This window comes from Conger conger, chromosome 14 (assembly GCF_963514075.1).
Source record: "Conger conger chromosome 14, fConCon1.1, whole genome shotgun sequence".
Taxonomy (NCBI): domain Eukaryota; kingdom Metazoa; phylum Chordata; class Actinopteri; order Anguilliformes; family Congridae; genus Conger; species Conger conger.
This window is the reverse complement of record NC_083773.1, coordinates 22,638,784-22,665,182: the sequence shown is the minus strand read 5'-3', so window position 1 is coordinate 22,665,182 and position 26,399 is coordinate 22,638,784. Positions and strand designations below refer to the sequence as shown.

Genomic DNA, 26,399 nt, shown 5'->3' with positions numbered 1-26,399 from the left:
TGAATAGGGCCGACGGCCCCTCATGGTGGACTCCCCGCCCCTGCTCTCTCTGAAGTGTCCAATGCGAGACCTCTCCGGGAATGGCAGCTGCCACTCCCCTGTCCCCCCTGTCTCCACTCCCTTCCCTTCCCGCTAAGGTTGGGCCACGTCACTCATTGTCTAAATTTATTCTCTGCCGCGAACAACTGCTCCTCGCGCTGTGGGTTCTGCTGCTTCGCCCCTGCGGGTGCACTTCTGCTCCGGAGGCTCACCGTCGGAATACACCGCCCGCCCAGCCTCTGATGTGAGAGGGAAGACGCGGAGGGGGTCGCCTGGCAAGGACCAATCAGGACACTCATGAGCGGAAGGGACTGAGCATCGGGCAGGGCTTGCTGGGATACCGTAAAAGTGCGTTTTTGGGGTGAAAAGTGAAGAGGGAGCTGTAAACATGGAGGCTGGCGGCGACCCGCCCATGTCGTCCTTCATCATGGACGAGGAGACGCTGAAGAGGAAGCAGAGGGAGAAGCTGAAGAAGCTGCAGGCCACCGGGGGCAACCCCCGCCCCGCTCGCTCCCTCTTCTTCCTCACGCTGAAGAACCCCTTCAGGAAAGCCTGCATCAGCATCGTGGAGTGGAAGTATCCTTCAACCCCGCAACTCTCCACACACACATAGGGGCACCTACACGTCACACTCATGAGCGGGCATGTACACAAACACACACACGCGCACACATGCATGCACACACACACACAAACACACACACACACACACACTCATGCACTCACACACATACATTCTCTCTCTCTCAAATATTTTTTAAAGAGGACAGATACCCGAACCCAGCACATACAGAAAAACAGCGTTGCCTATGAACATTCACGTAAATTGGGCAAAGCATTCACACACACTGTATACAGCATCCACCTGCATAGCTGAATGTTGCCTTGCATCCCATGCACTGTTCTTGGTTGATTTCTAACATGGAAAGGACATTCACTTATATACAGCAGTTTCACTAAAGTGCTTCAGCCCTTTTGTTCATCTCAACAGTGGAAATTGAACAGCACCTGTGCTGTAATGGACTAATGATAAACTACAGACCTTATGGAGGCCACCATTTTCAAAACAGGTGGTTTTGTTTCATTTTTAAGAGATAGACTCCTTGAAATAAGCTCAACACATTTAGGTTTAGTCTTTTCACTACCTCACTGTACTGTATGTATCCGGTGGGCCACCAATTTCAACAACCCATTTCATTTATCAAACTTGAGAACTTTAGTTAGTTAGAGTTAGTTATCCTTGGCTTGAGTACTTACTTTGTGTTACAGCAATATAAATAACTGCTGAAATATTGCGCTGAAGGTAACCTTGAAGGCTCCTGACTGAGTTGTTCATGGAGACTGCTCAGGGTGTACACACTTGTAGTTTGTCTAAGTTGTCTACTCATGTTACTGCTGCCAGATTTGGTGACAACGAGGCATTCCATGATGCACAGTTAGCAGATCATTTTGGTCAGTCGACAGAAACTCAAGGTTTGATGAAAGACGCTTGTGGAGTTTGCCACTGTATAATGCAGTGATTAATGGGAAGCGTGTGTGCAGTGCATTCTGGTCTCCGGAGAATACAAATTGTTAGGTGATTTCTGAAAGCCAACAGGGCAACACCCTGTAAATCTGTTTAAATACAATGAGAATAAAGTAGACAGGAGAGTCCCAGCCTGTGTAAGGTTCTGCTAAAGACCAGAGTGCACAAGCATAGATTAATAATGTTCCAGAAATAATGAAAAGGGAGACAATTGTCACCAGAGTCCTTTATAGAATTTGTCAAGGTAATGCTAGAGACAGTCACATAAGGCAATGCAACTCATTACAACGGACGATAAAAGTTTACAGCTGTTAAAATTAAGTTTATTCTGATTGTGTTGTGATATGGCCCAGCAGCTGTCCTGGTGCTGATTCACAGCCTAAAAACGGACACGCTAAGCCAGAGAGAGCATTCTGACACACTGCCCTCTGGTGGCACAAATGGGCAATGAAACCAGACAGGAGCAACAGAGGGGATTATGACCGACACTGAACAATCCGCTGTGGGTTTATAGGGTTATAGTGTTCCACAGGAGTCAGTGTTACGAATTGGTTATACTCAGTACTGACACTCAACTCAAGTTTACCGTCAACAGAAATGGTCTCTGGTAACAGAATTTAAAAAACAAAACAAAAAAAAACAGCAGGACAAGAAACTTTAAAAAAGAAGAAGATTGTTCGGATAATCATCGGAATCAAGCTCTGGTTACCTTTGCTGCCATACTATTTTTAAAAATATGAGCATTTTAATTGAAGTTTAAACATAACAACAACAAGAGTAGGAAAGGGGAATGACCTTAAAAACTGCTCAGAGACAAATGATGGCAAAATGCACACCTTCTGACTAACTGTGGAAAGAGCTTGTGACCACTGTGACCTCTCATTAACATTAATTCCACAGCTTGTTGAAATACAGTAACGGACATAGACAATTATACATGTGAGCTACAGAAATAAGATTGCACTTGCTCATTTCTGCTATCACACAAAAAGAGATAACTTCTTTTAGATATCGTATTTATAGCTGTGAGTACACCACTCTCACTGGTACCGAACAATGCTTCTTGTGGCTAAAAACTGACAAAAGAATTAGGCTGGTCTAAATACGAATATCCACCTAGCTTAGCACTTGTATGTTTATTACACAGTCATTGGTCATCTGTTAATTATCACCCTTAGCCAGTACAGAGGAGGAAGTTGTACTACTTCAGTGAGGGGTTGATCAATTTGACTCCAGTATGTTTCTTTTTTTATATTCAAAGATGACAAGTGGATATTATGGTACAGATCATAATGAAATGGAACTCATTTTTCAACCCGGAACACACCCCCCTGGAATTAAAATATAAAAATGTGAATGTAAATGATCATTTAAATGTAAACAATTGAAAGTCATTGTGCAATAATCTGTGACATAGGAATGTTCCTCTGTCTGCATATAGTAGCCCCTTGGGCAGTGTACATGTCTTTGAATTCAGCGAACAGTGATCTCAGTGGTTAGGGACTGTCATTTTGATGGATTGAGGGGACTTTTACTAGAGAGCAGGGGGATTTACTATATCATGCAATGTCAAGTGCAGCATGGAGACTACAATATGGCTGATGGACAGATAAAAAACAGTGTTTTACCGTTTTGTGCTGCTGAATAAACCTAAATGGCAAATGGCTGTAATGCAACTTTTCAATGGGAAATTTAAAATATATATATGAAGAACAGTTTAACGTTGTGCGATGGGCATATTGTGATGTTTGAACAGAGAACAGCTGTCTTTTCTGACCCCATTCTTGTGGCCTTGTCTTGCGTTGACTCTCCAAATGACTCAGCACACAGCCTTGTTCTTTAAGGGCATCGCCAAATACGGTTGATTGGTGAGGCAGTACAAATTTAGTAAAGCAGTGTTATATTTTTCAGGTGGATATGTACACCGAATCAGTTGAGGATGATATTTATTATTACTAAATAATTATTATTCTGTTCCATTCATTGCTGGCCCAAATATCACTGCTCTGTTTTTTGTATCAACCATTCCTACTGTGAATCAGATGTTATTTCCTGACCAGTTCTCACCAGACCCTTTGAGATCATCATCTTGCTGACTATCTTCGCTAACTGTGTTGCGCTTGCTGTGTTCCTGCCCATGCCAGAAGAGGACACAAACAACACGAACACCAACCTGGTGAGAGCTCTTCCCAAGTTTCCATATACTGACAACGAGCGACTGTACAAAGCTACATACAGATATTTAATTTTCCATTCACTAGCGTTTCCATTTCCATTTATTAGTATACAAACATAAATAGACAAACTAACAAACAATCAAGCATAAAAATCGAGGCAAGCGGGTTTCATAATCTTTAGGGAGATCTATAATTTCTTTAAGGAATCTCTGATCTACCGTACTGTAACTGTAGCATACAAGCTTAGCAGTACAGCAAACAAAATATATAATCAATAGCGTATATCAGCTCAGCAATGGGTTGTCAATGACAAATTTGCCCTTTAGTCTTTCCATTTTTCTGCACACTCAAAGATTTTTGTCAAGACCTCAGCAATCCGACTTTTTATTGGACACTCTAAGATGGTGAAGAGTCTCACTTCAGAGATTCCCATCAGTGCTGTGACTGCAGAAATGCAGCAGATACAGTGCTGCCTGAAGTCAATTACACCAGCTTTAAGGGCATGTGATATGTATCTGTCAGTAGTGGGCGTCAAATTTCCTGTTATGCCATAATGTGTGTGGAGAAAGTTGGTCGTATTGCGTGGTCACACAGGCCCTTGCCCTCCTTACACAGTGCCAACACATGAGACCGCCCCTCTTACTCATTTATCTGATGAGGAACAGGCCACTCAAGGGGCTGCAGGATGAAACATGGCCATTGAGGTCAGGAATCTGGCTCACTGTGGCGTGTAACCTCACTCCCAAGAAACTCCAAGCAGCACGCACGTTTCTTATCCTCAACAGTCATACGAGATGAAAGGATTTTGGCCGGGGTGATCTCTCTGGCCCCTTTCCACATTTCTTACCCGTACTATTTACAGGGACAGTCCTCAGTTACAATTTTACAATTCGCAAATGGAAGTATTCCTCCCATAACTCCTGGTCCTCAAAGGCCACAACAGTCAAGTATGTCGAATTTATTTCCTATAGTGACACCATACATTTATGTGTATCAATATTCCTTTTCGAAAAAATTGCTTTTTATATGAATTACTTTAAAAAAATGTATAAAACCTGGTGAATAGTTCATTTTTTCCACAATATTTCATTTCACAAGTCCATCTTAATCTTAAAATCACAGGTTTAAGGTAAATATGGTAAATGTATTAATATGCCTCAAATGAGGGTTATGGTTCAGAACACAATAACTATGGCAGGATTTTGATTTATATTCATGAGCTTATCTTGGTTAGTGTAAAGTTTTTGTTTTCAACTTTCTTCAGGCAACACCATACCAGTAGCTTTCTGTATTTTATTTTTTATTTTTTGCAGGGGGGGTGGGGTGGGACATGTTTTTCTATCAAAATATTTAAGAAACATTCCTTCCATTTACTTTTTTCAGTGTATTTACAGTGTATAAACCCATAATCATTAAAAAAAATTTATTTCAACATATTTAATTAAATATGTAATATTTAAAATAAAAAACATGACTGGATTTGTGTTATGTTCAATCTAGGATCACAGTTGCTACAAAAGGAGTAACATACATTAATGCATTGCCATACTTTTTCAGTAAAACATTTTCATGGAAAATCGCATGAAATAAATTAATTGTAACTATTGTTTTGTTCACTTAACACACAAAGTGTTAACACGAAGATAAGCTTTTAGGTTGAATGAATAGTAAGTAAGAATGAACCGTAAGTGGCGAATCCTGGGTTGTATAGGCTAGTGTGTCATGGTCAGTGTGTCACTGCCATGTCCTTGATTCAGGTTGACAGAGAGGGACAGGTGTGCCTGCTCTAGCCTGTGTCACTGTATGTTTGAAAGCTTTATATTTAGATCACCTCTAAATTCGTATTGCTCGAGAGGACTGTTTGACATCACTTAGACAGCGCAATCAGTAATCCATGGACAAGAGAGCATTGACCTAAATGCATCCCATTTAATGATTAATTGTTCCATGTGCGAAATTGGTTAGAAACCGCTTAAGCCTTTTATGAAATGAAAGAAAAAGCTTTTTTTTTTTTGTTTTCTGTAACTCATTGCATGTTAACAGCAATAAAGCATTTGGTCCTTGCAGGCTTGTCAGTCTCTTTAAAGAATGCCTGATGCTGGGATAGATTGTCATAGTTTATGACTACCGTGTTGTGTTCATTGTATTTTGACTGGTTGTATTGCTTTATATTCTTATTGGAAGTCAAGCGGTATGAGCACTGGGGTTAGACAACTGGTTCATATTTACTCAATTCAGCCGGCAATACTTGTACACCACTGACTGATATACATATGCCCATCAACAATATGCCCAGTAAACCAGGATACCGCTTCGTGTTTCTGAGTGCTGTCTGGTTTGGCCCAGCTCCCCACGGGCTGAGTGCATCAGTCCCCTCGGTCATCCATCTGAACTGTCAGCGTGACATTCTCTGGATGCCGTCCTTGAATGGAGAACTGGGTGACAGCAGGACAGGCAAGGTCATCAAAGAAAATCCCCTCACTGGCAAAAAGCTGATTATGGTTCACTGCCACCTTTGAAAAGGGACACTAAATCCTTTATGATATTGCCACGTGCACCCTAGCACTGGACATGTGTACATGTTGTTGCATTCATCAATAGAAATTCCCAATCAACCTATTTAACTCTGAGCTCCCCCCTCCTCCTCACCTGTGAATTCAAGCAAGAGAATGTAGCATTAACTAATATTATATCTTCCTCCTGCAAAAGGTTTTTTCTTATTTAACTTATTGACAGCATTGACAGCAAGGAGTTTTGTATCTTTATATGTATATACCATTTTCACTATTTTGATAGCACCAACTGCCATCACAAGCAATGTCAGAACAGCTGCAGGAAATACACAGGTTATGTTGTCATGCAATACTGGATAATATACATAGGGAGATGGTGCAGTTAATTCTGCCCTGCAAGTGAGTGAAAGGGCACAGACTGATGTTTCTTTTTATAATCTCACAGTTTACACATTCTCCTATCATGTTCTCATTTGTGGTGTTAGGGCACTGTACAAATGGTATCATGTTCATACAACGCCACACCAAAATTTGATCTTATGCATACTTCTGTCACTGGGTTTGTGACAGTCACAGCATCTTGGAGAAACCATGTATGTTTCTTTGGGAATGCACATGCAATTTATCTATCATAGTGCCTCTGTATACACTGTATACTGTGTGTGTGTGTGCATGCGTGTGCATATATATCTGAAAAGTAGGTGATGATCCTTCCCGCTTATGTTTGCAGGAAAGTCTGGAGTACATATTTCTGATCATTTTTACCATGGAGTGCTTTCTGAAAATAGTGGCATATGGGCTCCTGTTCCATGCAGACGCCTATCTGAGGAACTGCTGGAACATCCTGGACTTTGTCATCGTGTTCATGGGGTAAGCTGGGTCCCCCAGGCAGGCCTGGAGAGTGAACAAGGAGGATCATTTTGTTGGGCACTACAACTAGACCAACCACGGCGTGCCCTTCTTTTAAAATGAAGGCAGTGCGTGGGCACCACAGCTAGACTGTCACATTCTGACATGTCAAAAAACAAAGAAAAAACCACACACAGTCACTCACACTGATTGAATGTGAGTCCCAAGCTGTTGAGTGCCATGTGTAATACAGTGTCTGAACTTTATGTCATGGGGCAGAGAGCAAATGCCATTCCCGGCAGATTAGTATGCACTATATGGCTAACCTTGTTAAATAAGCAGAGATTAATTACTGAACTGAGAGTATCTTTAGTGGCAGACTTCTGCTGGATGAAGAATGGTGTTCATTCAGCTTGTTAATGCAAATATTTAATCAGCCAATCATGTGGCAGCAACTAAATTCATAAAAGCATGCAGACGTGTTCAAGAGGTTCAGCTGTTTTTCAGACCAAATGAGAAGAAATGTGAGCTCAGTGACTTTGACCGTGGAATGAGTGTTGGTGGAAGACAGGGTTTGAGTACCTCTCAGAAACCACTGATCTCCTGAGATTTTAACATATAACAGTCTCTAGAGTTTGCAGCGAATGGTGCAAAAAACTAAAAAACATCCAGTGAGCCACACATTACAACAGTGGTATGGAAAAGAGCATCTGTGAATACACAACGTGTCAAACCTGGAATAGGAATAAGTGGATAGGCTACAGCAGTAGAAGACTTAAAAAGTCTAAAAAATAGCTAATAAAGGGCTCACTGAGTGTATTAAAATGCATTATTGTTTCCCCTCCCTAGACTCTTCACCATAGCACTGGACACTATCAACCACATCAGTGGGGTGGAGGCTCCGGTTGGGGAAAAGGGGGGCGGGTTCGACATGAAGGCCCTGAGGGCTTTCAGGGTCCTCCGGCCCCTGCGTCTCGTCTCGGGGGTCCCCAGTAAGTTCCTGTCACTGAGCACCGACCGCTATACCTGTCACCTTTCATTATGATCTACCACACCATTTATCACCACACCATTCAGTCTTTTCCTGAACACCATTTACAATACCATTTATCATCATACCAATCTGACTTTCACTGAACACCTACTACTCTATTTATAGCTTGACCAAATCTTGTTGCATAAGAATGATTCAGTTGTTCTGTGCTTTAGAAATGAGCACAGACTATATATATTTCCATCAAGTCTATGAGACCAGTGGCAATTGATAGCATTATTCACTTTGGTGTAATTTGCAAAGTAAATGTAAAATACATAATGATAAGGTAATTTAATGGGAATGTCGCTTTGCTGTCGTGTGTCAGTGATTCAGCTATAGTCTGCTCTGATTAATTATTGTTGGTAAATGTATTTACTACTCCAATCAGGTTACATTACATTACAATCTTTGGCAGATGCTCTTATCCAGAGTGAAGAACAGCAGTGGAGAACATGATTGTTGTTCACAGAAAGACAAAAATGCCATCAGATGTGATGTAACCAATCAAAATTGTACAGCATTGAAGGATAAATTACGCTTTTCCACATGACATATCATAGTTACACAGCGGCCACACTGAGATATGGTTGTTATTTCCTTCCAGGCCTGCAGGTGGTGATGAACTCCATCCTAAAAGCAATGCTGCCACTGTTTCACATCGCCCTGCTAGTTTTCTTCATGGTTACCATCTACGCCATAGTAGGGCTGGAGCTCTTCAAATGCAAGATGCACAAGACCTGCTACTACACCGGCACAGGTTAGAGACATAGTTACAAATGTTGCCTTCCGGAAAGTTAGTTAATTCAAAGCCTTAAACAGTTAAGTTTGTGAAAATAAACGGTGCATAGTACTATTAAGAACATGTAAATAATGTGAATACAAATCTCATGGTGTAATCTCAAAGTTAACACATTCTCATATATCATATATAAGTTCCTCATATTAGTCAGTACATAATATGAGACCAGGCGTCTACGTTCTCGCCTGTCTTGCATTGATTCTGTTGGCTGTTTATGTAAACAGTTTACCCACTATCGATCCTTTGCGATAAGTAAAATATAGTAGGATGCAACTGCTATGCAGGGTGTGCGCTCCTCCAGGCTAATGGACAGTCAACTCAGCTGGAAGACGACATGATGAGACTGACTGCAAGCACTTGCCCTTTCTCAAGATTGATAGAATATTACAGGAGTTGGACTGGCTTGAAAATATGATTGCTCATAGAAAATTTGCGAGAATAGTAATAAAAACCAAGGTTACAATGTAAAGAATGACGCAACTGTAATGTGTTTATCCTCCAGACATCACCGCCACTGTGGAGAACGAGAAGGCCTCTCCCTGTGCCCAAGCCGGCAATGGGCGCCGGTGCACCATCAACGGTACCGAATGCAAGGCAGGCTGGCCGGGCCCAAACTACGGCATCACCCACTTCGACAACCTGGGATTCGCCATGCTCACTGTCTACCAGTGCATCACCATGGAGGGCTGGACCGACGTGCTCTACTGGGTGTGATTTCCTGCGCCTTTCCACTCCAGACAATAAGGAGTTTAGCTGTACACTCCGCAGACCACTGTACATCTGCAGAACACCATTGTTAATCTGTGCATTTATTAGATTTCATTAGATTTGCATTCGATTTCAAGGACTTTATGTTATTTAATATAGTTCAACTTTACATTGTATTGCGGTCAAGAAAGTGGTGTTGATATCTTTTGACCCGAGTCCCTTCCAGCCTTTCAGAATGATCTCAGACTGACCTATTTCACTCCCTTCACTCCATCCCTCTGTCTGTACAGGTGAATGACGCCATTGGGAATGAATGGCCCTGGATGTACTTTGTGACCCTCATCCTGCTGGGGTCCTTCTTCGTGCTCAACCTGGTGCTCGGCGTGCTCAGCGGGTCAGGAACTATTCACATTTATTCTATTTTTAAATCAATTTACTAATTTTTTTTTACAAGTGATCATTTTTCTCTAGTTCTACTCTGGGTTATGTGCTACCTGTTGCACCCAACAGGGCAAGTTTATCTGGATCACTTGGGTTAGCATTGTAAAAATCCTTGCTTCCCACCACCTGGTAGCTACAGTTTATCATTATGTGACAGATGCAGACAGAGCTAGCCTGCCTGTGGTACACTGTGTGATTTATGGTGTATAAATACTGCCTGAGACTCAGGTTTTTAGGTGACATAGCATTAATGTGAGACCATAGTGCGATAATGCCAAATGGGAGCCATCTTGATTACTTTCTTTTATTTCTTTTATTTGATCTGTTTTAGTGACTTCTATTTTTGGCACATTGTAAAATAAAGTGGGAAATTAAGTTTAATCAAACATTATTCCACTTGCATCTCTCTATCTTTATTTCTCTCCTCTTTACTTTATCACCCTGGGTTCCTTTTGTTCTTTGCCCCAGAGAGTTCACCAAAGAACGAGAGAAGGCAAAGTCACGTGGAGAGTTTCAGAAACTGCGTGAACGGCAGCAGCTGGACGAAGATCTCAAAGGCTACATGGAGTGGATCACTCAAGCAGAAGTCATTGACAATGACCAGGATGGCCAAGGTATCTCCCCTCTCTTTTTATCAGATATCTGGCTTAATCTATGGAATAAATTCACTTTGAACAGTGGTGTAGCACTAGTATCAGAATCGACAATTATCCCCATTACAAATACTGGTGTCTGACTTATGCATATTATGCAATGTAGATTGTAAAAAAAGTAAAATGTAAACTTATTGTGGATTTCTTCATAATGAACAGCACATCCATTTGTAGTGTAGAAGGAAAAGTGCTGTATGAGTGAGGACTGAATAATAAAACATGAAATACAAGGTCCGCTGTGTCTACAGAAAGATACTTTTAATTACCACCGAGGTGAAAGTATGGTTATGCACTGCGATTTAGTGTAATTCCCTTCATAGGTCTCCTACCTCTTGAGGAGGGAGGCTCCGACACAGAGAGCCTGTACAAGATGGAGGGCATGGGTCGTGTCCTTTACTACTTGTGAGTACAGCACAACGTCAAAGCTCTGGGTTAGTTTTGGGGGTCCACTTAACAGACTGCCAAAGTAAATGGTGTCATTCTGATCATTTCTTGCTCCATTTTCAGTCGTCGTTGGCGTCGATGGAACCGTTTTTTCCGCCGGAAGTGCCGCACATGGGTGAAGTCCAAGTTCTTCTACTGGCTGGTGATCCTGCTGGTTTTCCTCAATACTCTGGCCATCGCCACAGAGCACCACCACCAGCCTCAGTCTCTCACTAATCTACAAGGTCAGTTCCCCTGTAGAACTGTGTGAAGTTTCTCTTCCCAACTTTTTCACTCCGTAAATTACTTTCATGTACATGCTTCCTTGTTTTTCTGAAATATGTTGTTTCCTCTAGTGTTTATACCGCACTCACTGATGTACATTTATTTCATACAAGTGCATGAAAATCATCATCATGTCATTCAAATTATTTTCCTTAATTTTTATGTTCCTGGATGCAGACAACACCAACAAGGTGCTGCTGTCAATGTTTGCGGCCGAGATGTTCTTGAAGATGTATGCCCTGGGCTTGCCCTCGTACTTCATGTCCCTGTTCAATCGCTTTGACTGCTTTGTGGTGAGCGTGGGTATCCTGGAGCTCATCCTTGTGCACATGAACGTCATGTCGACCATGGGCATCTCCATTCTGAGGTGTATCCGCCTCCTGCGTCTTTTCAAAGTCACAAAGTAAGAGACTCTAGAGTCAAGAGCATCGACTCTCTTGAGTGTATCTGAGTCACAGCTGGTTTTACCTTGCTGCAGCTTTATTGAAGATGATTCCCCTTTGTCTGCAGATACTGGACATCCCTCAGCAACCTGGTGGCCTCCCTGCTTAACTCAGTGCGCTCCATTGCCTCCCTGCTGCTCCTCCTCTTCCTCTTCATCGTCATCTTCTCTCTCCTGGGCATGCAGGTGTTTGGGGGCAAATACAACTTCGCCGACCAGGAGGTGCGGCGCAGCACCTTCGACAACTTCCCGCAGGCCCTCATCAGCGTCTTTCAGGTACAGGACAGGCAAGAGGACCCTCAGGTCCACACCGTGCAACAACTACACCCAAATCTGAAAGGGTACCTTGAGGTTACACAGGCAGGACTGTCTCAGTGTCCATCAGGCAGTGCCCTCCCATCTCCTTTGCACCCATCACTCAGCAAAGGATCATTGGATATTACATTGCTCCTAAGTTTACATGTTCGGATGAAGTGGATATTTTGGGGTGCAACTAGGTTTGGGGCTTCTTCAGATTTGGTGGCGTCACCACTTAACATGAAAATAGAACAACATTTTATACATGCCATTGGGTGTTTTTTCCCTGTTTTTACCCTGTAGCACTTTGAGATTTGGTCTCCAAATGTAAAGTGCACTACAAATAAAATGCATTATTATTATTATTATTATTATTATTATTATTATTAACAATAGGGTACCTAAGTGCTGTACACTATACAAGCATTTGAATAGGGATACTCTAATATTTAAAAACCATGTCATTATGGCTATCTTGTAAAGTCACCAGACTATGATGTAGTGCATCTCCTATGCTGTGCCCAGATACTGACAGGAGAAGACTGGAACTCTGTGATGTACAATGGCATCATGGCCTATGGGGGCCCAGTCATGCCAGGGATCCTGGTCAGCATCTACTTCATCATCCTCTTCGTCTGTGGCAACTGTATCCCCCCACCAGCCTTTCGCGGTGAAAGATAGCACCAGTTTCTGTGTTTGAAGGAGAGTGTGCATCCCACCATACTTATGCATATATGCCATTTATTATTCTTCAGATGGGGGAAGGCAGTAGAGGTGGGATCACAGTAGAGAAAGTGCCAGGATGGGGAATCAAACCCATGGGTCACAGACTGTGTCTCACTGTATGGGGCATATTTATCTTTTTTAATTATGTATTTTCACAACTACGTTTTTATGGAGCATGTCCTGCATCGAATGGTGTTCCTGTAGGACTCCCTCATAGAAGAAAACAACTTTCTGAGCAGATCAGTGATAGTTCTTCACAGAGTATAATGATAAGAGGAGCAATTAGCCGTTTTTTAAAATCTGAACGTGAATTGTTTCTGTCCAAGAAGCTAGGGACTGTTGATAGTTTTAGATTTTACTTACAGTCATTATGTAGTCTTGGGCCTTAGAGTACCACTGTTTATTAGATGTAGGTACCCTGCTACATTTTCCTTAAGTTTTCACGCACAGACATCCTCTTGAATGTCTTCTTGGCCATCGCTGTTGATAACCTGGCTGAGGCGGAGAGCCTGACCTCAGCGCAGAAGGAGAAGGCTGAGGAGAAGAAGAGGAAGAAGCTGCTCAGGTGAGCACAGCAGGTTTCAGGGTTTCAGGGTTTCAGGGGGTTTCAATAGCCTGATATTTACATCCAGCTTAGGTGACAGTTGGCTTAATATCATACTGGAATATGCTTCAGCAAATGTAAGCTTAACATATGACAGCCAACAGGAGATGGTTACAGATTGACAGTTAATGCAATTGTTTGGAAATAATTTTTAATTCATTTAAAATAGTATTTGAAAAGGAGCAAAGAATAGTGCAGTGCTTTGATTATGCTTAAGCTCCAAATGTGTTTAACATTAGTAGACACTGGGATTTTCCTGGATAACTGTTAACCTGCTGCCTGAGGGCTAATGTACACCCTGTATCTCCTCTGTACTCACACACACTTTTTGCACACATGTGGCCTTCATCTTTTTTCTTTGCTGGTAAATCTGTGGCTTCCTTATTTGGTTCTATCAGAGCAAGCCACCCCGACAAGGCTGATGAGGACAAGGCCATGTTGACTAAGAAATTGGCAGACCAAAGGGCCAAGACCGAGGGGATTCCCACCACAGCCAAGGTTAGTCCAGTAACTACCATCCTCTTAATCATAGACTATGACAACCACACTCATGAAAAGTCTCAGTCTGACTCATGAGTTCAGTAAGTTGACTTCACTCAGTGTTTAGACTTCACTGTTCAACATTCCAAATAGATGAGCCAAAGCTATTATTTTATTTCAGCTTTTTCTTCTTCTTTTTCATACAGCTGAAAGTAGATGAGTTTGAGTCAAATGTCAATGAAATCAAAGATCCATTCCCCCCAGCTGATTTTCCAGGTATGCATGTTTTGTGATTAGACGTGAAGCCAAGGAACTCACATTGTGGTGTGGTTCTTAACCTGCCTGTTTCTGTTTGTTTCCAAGGTGATGATGAGGAGGAGGACCCCGACATCCCACAGAGCCCCAGGCCCCGTCCAATGGCAGACTTGCAGCTAAAGGAGAAGGCCGTTCCCATGCCGGAGGCCAGTTCCTTCTTCATCTTTGGACCCCAGAACAAGTTAGTACCTTGTACCATTAGCTGAGCATTACATTACAGTTAGCTGATGTTTTAATACAATATGACATTGATTAGACTAAGCAGGGGCCATTCCCCCCTGTGAGGACAAGGGCCTTGCTCAAGGGCCTGACTTAGCCATTAGGTCATAGGCTTCCCTCCACTATTTGGAGCCCAGTAGTAGCCTATGATTTAGTTTATCCCTGTGAGACACTGATTTAAAAGCATTGGCTAAAAGTTAGTCATAAAGTAGACAATAACCTTCTGGAGCGATGACTCTATGTGTTCCCTGCTGGATGAGGCCGTAGATTTAGGTGCTGCTCTTGATTGTACTGTATAATATGTTGCTTGTGTCTCTTACAGTATAGCGTCCATGTTTGCTTATTAAAACTCCAGTTTTGGGGGTAAACTGGTTAAACTGACTTGGAATGGTCTGCACTCACATGGCTACTAAATTCAAAGTTCACGGCCCAGTGCAGCTCTCAAAGTATACCAGATTGCCGTGCATAGCAGTTGGAATCACTGTCCAGGTTTAAAGCAGCTCTCTGTAACCCTGTCAGGTTTCGGAAGCTATGTCATCGGATCATCAATGCCACCACCTTCACCAACATCATCCTCCTCTTCATCCTGCTCAGTAGCATCTCCCTGGCAGCTGAAGATCCCATCGACCCTGAGTCCTTCAGAAATAAGGTGTTCATGAGTTGCAATCCTCAAACGAATCTTTCAATAAAGCTATATGTTTGATGTGTTCTCTTTGATATATTGAAATATCAATAAGCATGTAAATAGCCAGTGAATTAACCTGACCGGTGTTTTTTCACATTAGACATTTTAGTTTGTCTTCTCACACACTTTTAATCATCAAAGACCCCAGAGACCTATGTTTACAAATTCTTTAAATCTTACAGAAATAAGAAGACCAAAACTCTCATTCTAATCATCCAATTTAATTTCAGGTCTTGGCTTACGCTGACATTGTCTTCACATCGGTGTTCACGGCTGAAATTGTACTCAAGGTACAGTATAATGTCTCTTAGAGTTAAGAGTGTGATGCTGTTGTCAGACACTATCTTGTGTAATACAAGGTTTATGGGTCAATCTCTTTTTTGTGCCCCTCCATTGCAGATGACCACATATGGAGCAATTTTGCACAAGGGCTCCTTCTGTCGAAATTCCTTTAACATACTGGATCTGCTAGTCGTGGGTGTTTCCCTCCTCTCCATGGGAATGGAGTGAGTGAATTAAATCAGATCCTAAAATGTGCTTGTGCTTGTATATGGAATGTAGTAAAAAAAACGAAGAAAAAAAAACTGTACTGATACCCAATTGGTCTGGGGATGGATGTATTCACACATTTTCACATATTCATCAAAGTCCATAGAGGCCAGCGGCATTGATATACCCCCCCTCCCCCATCTGTGCTAGGCTTTCTTTGAAAGCAGTACTGTCCTATTTTCCGATATGCAAAGATTGCTGGGAAACATGCCTGTGTAATGTTTGACATGAAAATTGTTGAAAAATGGCTTCTTGTGATGTAGACATAAATCATTTGAAAAATTGAGAAAACAATTTACTAGGGATAGGAACTCTCCTTTTCTTAAATGGTAGATTGGTTCTGTAATCCAAGCGACTGCACATGCATTATGTGTGTTGTTCTCCCTCATACAGGTCTAGTGCTATCTCTGTGGTGAAGATCCTGAGGGTACTTAGGGTCCTGAGGCCACTGAGGGCCATCAATAGGGCCAAGGGGCTGAAGGTCAGCGCGTTTTCCCCCTTCTCACTACACCTGCTTCAATGACCAATACCTGCTTCCATGTTGGTTTCCTTTCGTGACATTACATGTTTTTTTCCTCTTGTCGAGCAGCATGTGGTCCAGTGTGTGTTTGTGGCCATCAAGACCATTGGCAATATTGTCCTGGTGACCATGCTGTTGGACTTCATGTTTGCCTGCATAGGTGTGCAGCTTTTCAAGGTGAGATACAAGACCCTTAGTGGTCTTCTTCGCTTCGGGTTAATAGAACAGAATAAGAATGGTACCATTTTTCTTCAGATTTCTTACTGATATGTGTTACCACATTCTGATTTGATTCAGACTTTACCCAAAACCCATTGAATTTATAATACTGGCCTGTAAGTGTGTGATTATTGAATCGAGATTGCTGACACTGATATAGTTAGATGTTTTTCTCTTCCGGAAGGGCAAATTCTATATGTGCACGGATCCCTCCAAAATGACTGAGAATGACTGCAAGTAAGAAAGAGCCTCTAAAATCTTTTTATTTGCATGTGATGTGATCTCAAAAAAAATTGTCACACCTATTTTTGATACTACTCTAATCATCAGTCGATAGGAATTATAGACACCTAGCAATCACACTTCAGAATGTTTATCTAGATGTTTCTTCAAATACCCAACCAGGCAGCCACCATATTCTCTGTCATAATCCCCAACCCCTATTCTACTGTCCTAATTCTCTGTATTTCTTTTCACAGGGGAAATTACATCAGATACCAGGAGAACCATCTGCATGAAATGGAGGTCCACAAACGGGAGTGGATCAATAGTGACCTAAACTTTGACAACGTGCTGAACGGCATGCTTGCACTCTTCACAGTGTCCACGTTCGAGGGTTGGCCACAGTAAGTGTTGCCCATGAAAGAAGCCTGCATGAGAAAACCAAGTCATTGCAGTATGTCTCAGGGAATAGATCAGTCTGGGACATGGGTGTTACGATTCAGTCCTGGAGAGCTGCAGTGTCTGCCAGCTTTTGGCATGGTTCAGGCCCAGTGATTCATTTCAGCCATTGATTTGCAAAATAATCCATCCACCTTTTTCCTCAAGGCCTTAATTGTTTGATACCCATGATCTAGGATACACTCTCAGAAGTAAAGGTACGAAAAGTGCCTAAAAAGGTACAAATGCTTGTCGCTAGGGTGGTACCCTATAGATACATAACATTGTATATATAATTAATGTGTACCTCTTTTGCTTGGAAAAAGATACTCATCTGTACCCAAAGAGAACATTTGAGTGTATTTTCAGGGTGTATTTTGGACATTGGATCCTTGAAGAACAACGATATACCTCCACTCTCCCTTTATTTGTGAGACTGCAAAAAAATAGTTTTAATTCACTCTCCCCAACTTACCATCCACCTGCTGTGACTATTCTATCTCAGGTTACTTTACAAAGCCATCGACTCACACACTGAGGACATGGGCCCCGTCTACAACAACCGCATCGAGATCTCCATCTTCTTCATCGTTTACATCATCCTCATTGCCTTCTTCATGATGAACATCTTTGTGGGCTTCGTCATCGTCACCTTCCAGGAACAGGGTGAACAGGAGTACAAGAATTGTGAGCTGGACAAGAACCAGGTACTGCAGTTCTGACATGCAACAATATAATCTACCAAGAACACCTGCATTACAAATAGACAGTAAATCTCCTTTATTTTTACATCTCCACCCCCACAGCGTCAGTGTGTTCAGTACGCACTCAAAGCTAGACCTCTGCGATGCTACATTCCCAAGAACCCATACCAGTACAAGGTGTGGTATATCGTGACATCCTGCTACTTTGAGTACATCATGTTCCTGCTCATTATGCTCAACACGCTCTGCCTGGGCATGCAGGTAAACAGCGACGCACACTGAGGGGATGATAGGACACTTCATTCCTCCATTGAATAATTCATGCAAATTAATGGTTTTGTTTGTAACCTGTATCCTTTCAAACAAACAGCACTGCAACCAGTCTGACCACATCACTCACCTATCAGACACCCTGAATGTCATCTTCACAGTTCTGTTCACCGTGGAGATGATCCTCAAGCTCATGGCCTTCAAAGTAAAGGTGACAGTCCTGTGCACAATTGGCGCAAACGTTAGCTGCAACACCTTATATAATTTCATCAAAAACAATGTCTGGCCTGTGATTGTAGCACCATTTAATCAGCAATGTACTGTACTTCTCCTCCTATTTGTCAGGGTTTCTCTCTTTGCTTAGAAATAGCAATGACCTGTCCCTTTTCTACACAGGGATACTTTGGGGACCCCTGGAATGTGTTTGATTTCCTCATCGTCATTGGGAGTGTCGTGGACGTCATCTTGAGTGAGATTGATGTGAGTTTTATCACTGTTGATTATGTTGTAGTAGTTGTAATTTAACTGTTTTTTTGAACAGCATGATTAGTGAGTCACTGATTTGAGTCTGTAGCCTTTGGGTGCACTTCTTTACGTGAGGATTTACAGTTTACACCAAAGTTCCATGTTTTTTTTTACACCTGGAATGAGCTACTGAATTCAAATTGCATCAGTAAACGTTTGGCTGTGGCTGTGGTGATTGCCCTTATTGAGCACGTCTGATACCCAAATATACTGCTTCACTGTGAAATTTCTCGAAGAGGGCACCTACAACCATTCATATTTGACATGGTCTGTATTTATCCAATACCCTCACCTAGAGACACACAAGCCACGCACCACAGCAAGCGGTCAGTTTCAACAGGTCTAGTTCACAGGACGTGGTCAGTTTCAGTTTCACCCAACCCCCTGCCCATTGTTGTGTGCTACCACACTCAAATCCAGCTGCTTCAATCCTTTTCCCACTTCCACTCGTGCAAGACTTCATCCTCCAACAAGCCATCATATGCAGGAACCCCCATCTACCTCTACCCCTGCCCCTACCAGAGTACCTCTTACAGAACTTACTGATAGAACTCCTCAGGGTGAAGGAACAGGGCTTACAAGTAGCAGTTTGGAATCACAGGTGGGCTACTGTTGAGCACTTCAAGGTACTTGTTGTTGCTTGAATGGCCTGCAATAAATGTGTAACTAAAATGTGAGCTGTATAGTTCCAAATCCAGGTTCAGTAAGTAAATGTCCTCCCCCAGTCATCTGGATTTCCTAATTAGCATAATTCTTCAGCCAGGAGGTTCATGGGTGGAAGAAACACATGGCAGGACTTTTACATTCCAACCCCTGGACTTTCCGTTTTGTTCAGTCATCATATAGGCATGCAACTTGCGTTCAGACATAGCTTGGACCTTTCCCTCTGTGTGATGAACATATTTTTGGTTTGGACTTTTTTCTCTTATCCATACATTCTCCTGTCCCACCTAATTTACCTCCTCGGCTGGTTTTCCCCCTTTGCCTGGTCTCTCTGCCCTCTTCTCGCCTGGGGTTCTTTCTTTCTGACTTTCAGGTCTCTCTCCCTTCTTCCACAGGCTGCCCTCGCTGCTAGTGGAGGACTGTACTGTCTACACGGCTGTTCGGTAAATACACGCATGCCTTGTGTTAAATGATATCCATGATTCAGCCACCCTGTCCTCCTCACTATGTGTACGCTTCTCCCCCTTTGCCCCTGGGCCTCATAAATTCCTGAGTATTGCCAATTGCCACCTGTGTTCCTGTCAAAAGTGGAAGTGCTTCCCAGAACCAAACAGCCGTGTGGCCCCGTGCAGTCTGAAAGGCTGACCAGGAACTGAGACTGGCAGTGGCGGCTCACCCAGGGGTCAAACATGAAGAGGATGGGGCAGGGTGTTTCTGGGGTGACTCACAGTTGGTTTGTTATGTCACTGTCTCTGCTGTCCCAGTTCCCGCGGCCAAACCCATGAGTTGTTTGCTCTGAGAATCAGCTATCTACTTATGTGGTGTTCTGATACCTGCCCCGACCTCTAACAAATCCCTTTACGTTTCCCTGTCTGGCCTTCTTCAGTCATCCTCTGTCAAGGAATATTTATGCCTGCTGAGGTTTTTAACCCTTAAAACAGTAGATTTATTGTCAATTTATTCAAAATTCAAAGATAGTGTTGATTGTTATGGCAGCACTGCACACTGACACAAGTACAATTATTCAACTGACTGATTTACAGATTTAACAAATGGAACAGGAATATCTGTATTTCCTTCTGGAGCCAGTGAGACAATGATTACTGCCTACAGTGCTGAAGAGCAAGTGTATACAGTATAGCTGGCTGATGTTTTTTTTGCTTTGACCTTGAAGATTTGATTTGACTGCATGTTAACACAATTTTGCGAACGGAGTTAATGGCTAATCATATCTTTGTTTTGTTTTTTTACATTCAGGAGGTAAACCCAATGCAAGCCATAGCAGTAAGTGTCCTTTGTGGTTAAAATATATGCCAAAAAAGTGGAATGCATACTCAGTTCTTTATAAGTGATTGTGAACTTGGCTATAATGTAATTATGTGCTTATCATTTTAGTTTGAATATTCAATTGCAGATCTAACAATGAGTTAAACTCAAATTTGGTTTGTTGATGATACTCATATTTTTATATGAGTCCACTCTCCTTAAGCTTCATCCCTGTTCTTCAGTTCACATAGAGCAGCTGTGTCAAGTGCTTTTGAAACAGTCAGATGTGACTATAGGATGATGCCTATGAAAGCCGACACTAATTCTGATCCCAGGTCATTTTATTTGACTGTTTACAGGACTCAGAGAATGCCCGGGTCTCTATTACGTTCTTCCGACTCTTCCGGGTTATGCGTCTGGTCAAACTGTTGAACCGATCAGAGGGCATCCGGAACCTTCTGTGGACATTCATCAAGTCTTTCCAGGTCAGCATCTGGAGCAATCGTTCCAATGCTGGAAGACACGTTGAGGCCTAAAGCCTGGAAGCTAAGATCTGCCACTTTATCAGTTGTTTTTCAACATGGATGTGGTTACATTATCTTAATGGAAAAAGTCACCCAAAAGTTTAAATTGTTTTGCTATTTACAGTTGATAAGACACTGCTTCATTAGATAATTTAAATAAATTACTACAAATTATGTTGTTAAGAAGAACTCCTATTTATCTGTTCTATATGTACACTTCATGCTTTTGGCATTATCTTTGTGATTTCTGAATTAATTATCTGTAAGTAGCCAGGTACTTGTTCTCTGCTAATGGAGAAATTTTACATGCCAGTACAATGTTACAACATCTTGGCTTTATCTTGAAATCAAGAGTGCACACACTGTTTCTGTTTTTTCCCTTGCCCTAAGCCGCCCTTAAATCATCACAAAGAACGTTTTTGCGATGTTTATGATATGATGAAATTCTCAGTAGGAACTGTATTCCAAGCCCAATTTTGTTAAGCACAAAATAACTTTAAGGAGAAGCTATTGAAGTTTATGTTGAGCAGCATTTTAGCATTAAGCTTTATAAGCAATCTGATTCTCAGTATAGGGTGGACTATAAAGGACCATGTTTGTATTTCTTTCTGTGCTCCAGGCGCTGCCCTACGTCGCCCTTCTCATCGTCATGCTGTTCTTCATCTACGCTGTTATTGGGATGCAGGTAAATACTCAATTCAATTAAAATGTATTTGAAGGATGCTTTACAGTGCAATGGAAAAAGAACAGGCCCGAACTCTCAAAATGTGAGGTAAAAAAAATTCAGTGGGAAGAAGAATCACTAAAACAGTGTTGAGAAACTCAAGTGGAAGAAATGGGAAGAACTCTGAAGAGGAACCTGGCTATAGAGGGCAGGCCCATCCTCCCCTGGCCAGCCCAGTGTAATAGTTAAGGCAGAGTAAATGGTCCATGCGTCACTGTACAAAGTCTTTACGGGGGGTTCAGGTACTGACTCTATTGTTCTGTCCTTTCCAGGTGTTTGGTAAAATAGCTCTAGTGGACGGTACGCAGATCAACCGGAACAACAACTTCCAGACATTCCCACAAGCTGTCCTGCTGCTTTTCAGGTGATCGTTGATTTCAGATATGGCCTTGTGATTTTTTTTAAATGCATTGGGGCCCAGATTGCACCAGATTGTGAAGTCTGTGCTATGATGAAATCTGAAAGTGAAATGTGAATATGTGGTCCAGGTGTGCCACAGGGGAGGCCTGGCAGGAGATCATGCTGGCCTGTATGTACGGGAAGCGGTGTGACCCAAAATCAGATTACCTCCCAGGAGAGGAGTACACTTGTGGGTCAAGCTTCGCCATTCTCTACTTCATGAGCTTCTACATGCTCTGTGCATTTCTGGTGAGCAGCTTTCTCAGAGTTAATTTTTCCAGACACATATAACTTTCACACGAAAATGAGCATGGATATGCCATGAAATAACTTATTTCTTAGTTAAAATCATAATACCCAATCATAATTATAGACCCATGTCATTGCTGCATTATGCTCTGTAAGGGCCTGCTCTATATCACACTCATATTTACACAATCCATATTGAAGAATTTGCTTATGATTAAATGATAATATTGAGGCTACAGTGGTTTCTTTTGTCCTCTATATGAGAAACAAATCAGCAGGATTTTCAAAAAGCAGGATATTCTACGGATAGTTTAAGTGAAACGCAGTGCAAGCTTAGGATTTGAGCCTCAGGCTTTACTGATGAAGCCATCTTCCTTTTCAGATCATCAACTTGTTTGTGGCAGTTATCATGGATAACTTTGACTACCTGACTCGCGATTGGTCAATCCTGGGCCCCCATCATCTCGATGAGTTCAAGAAAATATGGGCAGAGTACGACCCTGATGCTACGTGAGTATATAATGCTAAGGGTTGCAATTCATAAAACTTTTTTTTGCATGCATTAAAAATTCCCACCAGTAGAAAATAATAGAGAATGACAGAAAATTATATCCTTTGATTCGCTGTAGGGGGCGAATCAAACACCTGGACGTAGTGACTCTTTTGAGGAGAATACAACCACCATTGGGTTTTGGGAAGTTCTGTCCTCACCGTGTGGCATGCAAGGTGAGCCAAGTACATGTAACCATAATAGTTCTGAGTTTTCTTGTTTAGCTCTGTACAGCACAAAACATCCATCTCTTACACACAGTGAATTTATATATTATATATTTTACATACATTGGGCGGCACGGATGGTGCAGTGGGTAACACTGTCGCCTCACAGCAAGGAGGTCTTGGGTTCGAATCCCAGTCGGCCGGGGCCCCTCTGTGTGGAGTTTGCATGTTCCCCCCCCCGTTCACGTGGGTTTCCTCCCACAGTCCATGCAGGTTAGGCTGATTGGAGAGTCTAAATTGCCCATAGGTATGAGTGTGTGAGTGAATGGTGTGTGTGCCCTGCGATGGACTGGCAACCTGTCCAGGGTGTATTCCTGCCTTTTGCCCAATGTATGCTGGGATAGGCCCCAGCCCCTCTGCGACCCTGTTCAGGATAAACGGGTTAAGATAATGGATGGATGGATTTACATTCATTGCAGGTTTACACAGAAATGTAGTTTGATTTTATTGATTTGCAGAAACTATCCAATATTGATCTACTGGAGATCACAAATTGAAGGTCATTGTTGGGGGTGATTCTTTTTGATTATTTATTTTGTGCTGAAATGTGATTCCAGCGCTTGGTGTCTATGAACATGCCACTAAACAGTGATGGTACAGTGACCTTCAATGCGACCCTGTTTGCTCTTGTCCGAACAGCCCTCAAGATCAAAACTGAAGGTGGGTCGCTATATCTGAGCTGAGTTCAGTCTAGAATGTAACTATGCCATTTACAACTGGCAAGCAGGTGCCTTCCTCCTGCTTTTTTCTGTGTCAGTTAATTCCATCTGTGTTCTGTGTGTCAGGTAACTTTGAGCAGGCTAATGAGGAGCTACGAGCTATCATAAAGAAGATCTGGAAACGCACCAGCATGAAGCTACTTGACCAGGTCATTCCCCCCATTGGAGGTGAGCTTGAGGTCATGTATCAGCGCTGAAATTCAACACTTCAAAACGTGTTTTATCTTAACCTGTTCACTGTAACTTGTGCATAATTTAGGACAGGAGTGGCCAACCGTGTTTGTGGAGATCTACTGTCCTGCAGATTTTCGCTCCAACCCTAAGAAAGCATGCCTCAATCTGAGATCTCCTTCAGTAGCTAATTAGTAGAATCAGGTGCGCCAAATTAGGGTTGACATGAAAACCTACAGAATGGTAGATAACCAGGAACAGTGTCGTCGAGAATCGTCCGTGAAATGTGTTCAGAGTTTCTAACATTGATTAAGTTCTTGTCAGATGATGAGGTGACCGTGGGCAAGTTCTACGCCACCTTCCTCATCCAGGACCAGTTCCGCAAGTTCATGAAGCGGCAGGAGGAGTACTACGGGTATCGCCCCACCAAAAAGAACGCCACGGAGATACAGGTGAGACCTTGTCCCAGTGTCCAACCGGCATCTGTGTCCTGCAGTCCCCCCCCCCCCCGATGTCACCATGGTCGTGTTCAAAACCACATGCTAAGCTTACTATTCGTACTACATTCCAGTGAAAATCAGCCTGTAGTTTTGAACGAGTAGTATGCTAGTATGCGGTTTCTCCGTCTTGTAGGCGGGTCTTCGCAGCATTGAGGAGGAGGCGGCTCCAGAGCTCCATCGGGCAATCTCTGGAGACCTGATGGCTGAAGAGGAGATGGACCAGGCCATGGAGGAGGGTGCTGAGGACGGCATCTTCAGGGTGAGAGAGCTGTTGGCATTGCTGACCTAACAGGCGTTATGCAATCAGATCAGGCAATCAAAAGAGGAAATAAAAAAATAAACATGCTGTTGAGTTTTGCCTTTGTTCCTGGACAGCGTTCCGGTGGACTGTTTGGGAACCATGTTGATTCCTTCGGCATCGACCGGAATATCCCTCTGTCGACCCATGTGACCAGCCAGCGTCCCCTGCAGCTCTCGGATATCCGGCACGGAGATGCAGAGTTTTCTCCCGATTCGGTCTTCCATCCAAATATAGAGTTTTTCCCCAATACTCCCACCAAAGCCAATGCCAACAACAATGCCAGGACATGGTGAGAGTCCTGCCCTAATCTATGGAGCTGTCACACAGTGCAAGTGCCTGTGTGTGTGTGCATGTGTGTGTTTATTTGTGCATCTATGTCTAAGGCTGTCACATTCAGTGTGTGTGTGTGTGTGTGTGTGTGTGTGTGTATGCATGCGCGTGTGTGTAAATGTTGACTTTGTTTAAGACTGTATAAAAAGTAGTGACAAACTCATCTGTTCCCCTCGGCCATAACTGTATAAGAGGACCAGCTCATTGTAATTCTTTCAGGTTTTCCCAGGAACATGAGAGGAATTCACAGTTTCAAACCACTGTGGAAAACTATCATTCCCATGGAGACATGCAGCTGTGCAGTTTAGGTCAGTTGAAATAACATTTGGTGTGCAGTTTTATTTCTATTTATTTTTTAAATGTCATCTTGCATTTTTAACAAAACAGAATACTTATTGGAGTTTTATTACTTAACACAAATTATGTGAGCAGTTGAGAAGGCTATCTTTCTTTGTGTCACTTGTAGAAAAGCCCATGATTTCCCCCAGAGCTGGCGCCCCCCAGAAGGATAAGGCAGATATGCATCTGTCGGAAATCACAGTGAGGACAGACAGTACTCAGGTAAATGTATGCTCGTTGGTCATTATATGACATATTAATTAATAACTCCAATAAACATCACAGGGCACAAATTATAGAAATGTGTGTATTAATCAGGGATGGGGTAAGGTGGAGGGAAAAATGTTTTGTTGGTATGAATCAAGTAAATATTGTGTGATTACGGCCTGAGCATTATTGCTGTCATGTTGAGTGCATTCAGCTCACAAGATGTCTACTTTGCAGTTCCCATACCACCCCAAATATGCTGTACATAAAAACAAAATACAAAAAGCATTGTAATTAGATGGAATCTGGCCCTGTCCCCTCTCTCAGGTCCTGATACAAGGTGGTATGGATGCCTTCACCTGGGACCCCAAGTTTGTGACGGTGACAAAGCAGGACACAGCAGAGGCCCTGTGTATGGACCTGGATGACATGGAGGGTTTGGCCACGGATGTTCTTAATGGTCGCAGAGGCCTTGCAGCCAAACGGCCGCACAGACCAATACCCACTCCTCCCTCCAGTGGTCAAGCTAAAACACAGGACTTACACATGGCCAGCAGCAGCTTGTAG

At 42.6% G+C, this 26,399-nt stretch overlaps 1 protein-coding gene across 1 annotated transcript; it reads left to right on the top strand.

Annotated features, from left to right (window-relative positions):
• Nucleotides 1–427: 427 nt before the first annotated feature.
• On the top strand, nt 428–26,399 carry cacna1sa (calcium channel, voltage-dependent, L type, alpha 1S subunit, a). The gene is given in 44 exon segments (XM_061218727.1): nt 428–615; nt 3,635–3,740; nt 6,985–7,124; nt 7,953–8,095; nt 8,744–8,896; nt 9,441–9,646; nt 9,937–10,040; nt 10,556–10,701; nt 11,061–11,142; nt 11,248–11,408; nt 11,626–11,851; nt 11,959–12,166; nt 12,713–12,833; nt 13,364–13,478; nt 13,916–14,015; nt 14,204–14,273; nt 14,361–14,493; nt 15,051–15,180; nt 15,447–15,506; nt 15,616–15,722; nt 16,159–16,246; nt 16,355–16,462; nt 16,689–16,741; nt 16,984–17,130; nt 17,670–17,871; nt 17,971–18,129; nt 18,239–18,349; nt 18,535–18,618; nt 19,722–19,769; nt 20,584–20,610; nt 20,952–21,077; nt 21,736–21,801; nt 22,113–22,204; nt 22,329–22,488; nt 22,871–22,998; nt 23,118–23,214; nt 23,823–23,925; nt 24,051–24,152; nt 24,480–24,607; nt 24,789–24,914; nt 25,031–25,245; nt 25,506–25,594; nt 25,753–25,847; nt 26,070–26,399. Coding segments are annotated over 44 exon segments (5,583 nt in total).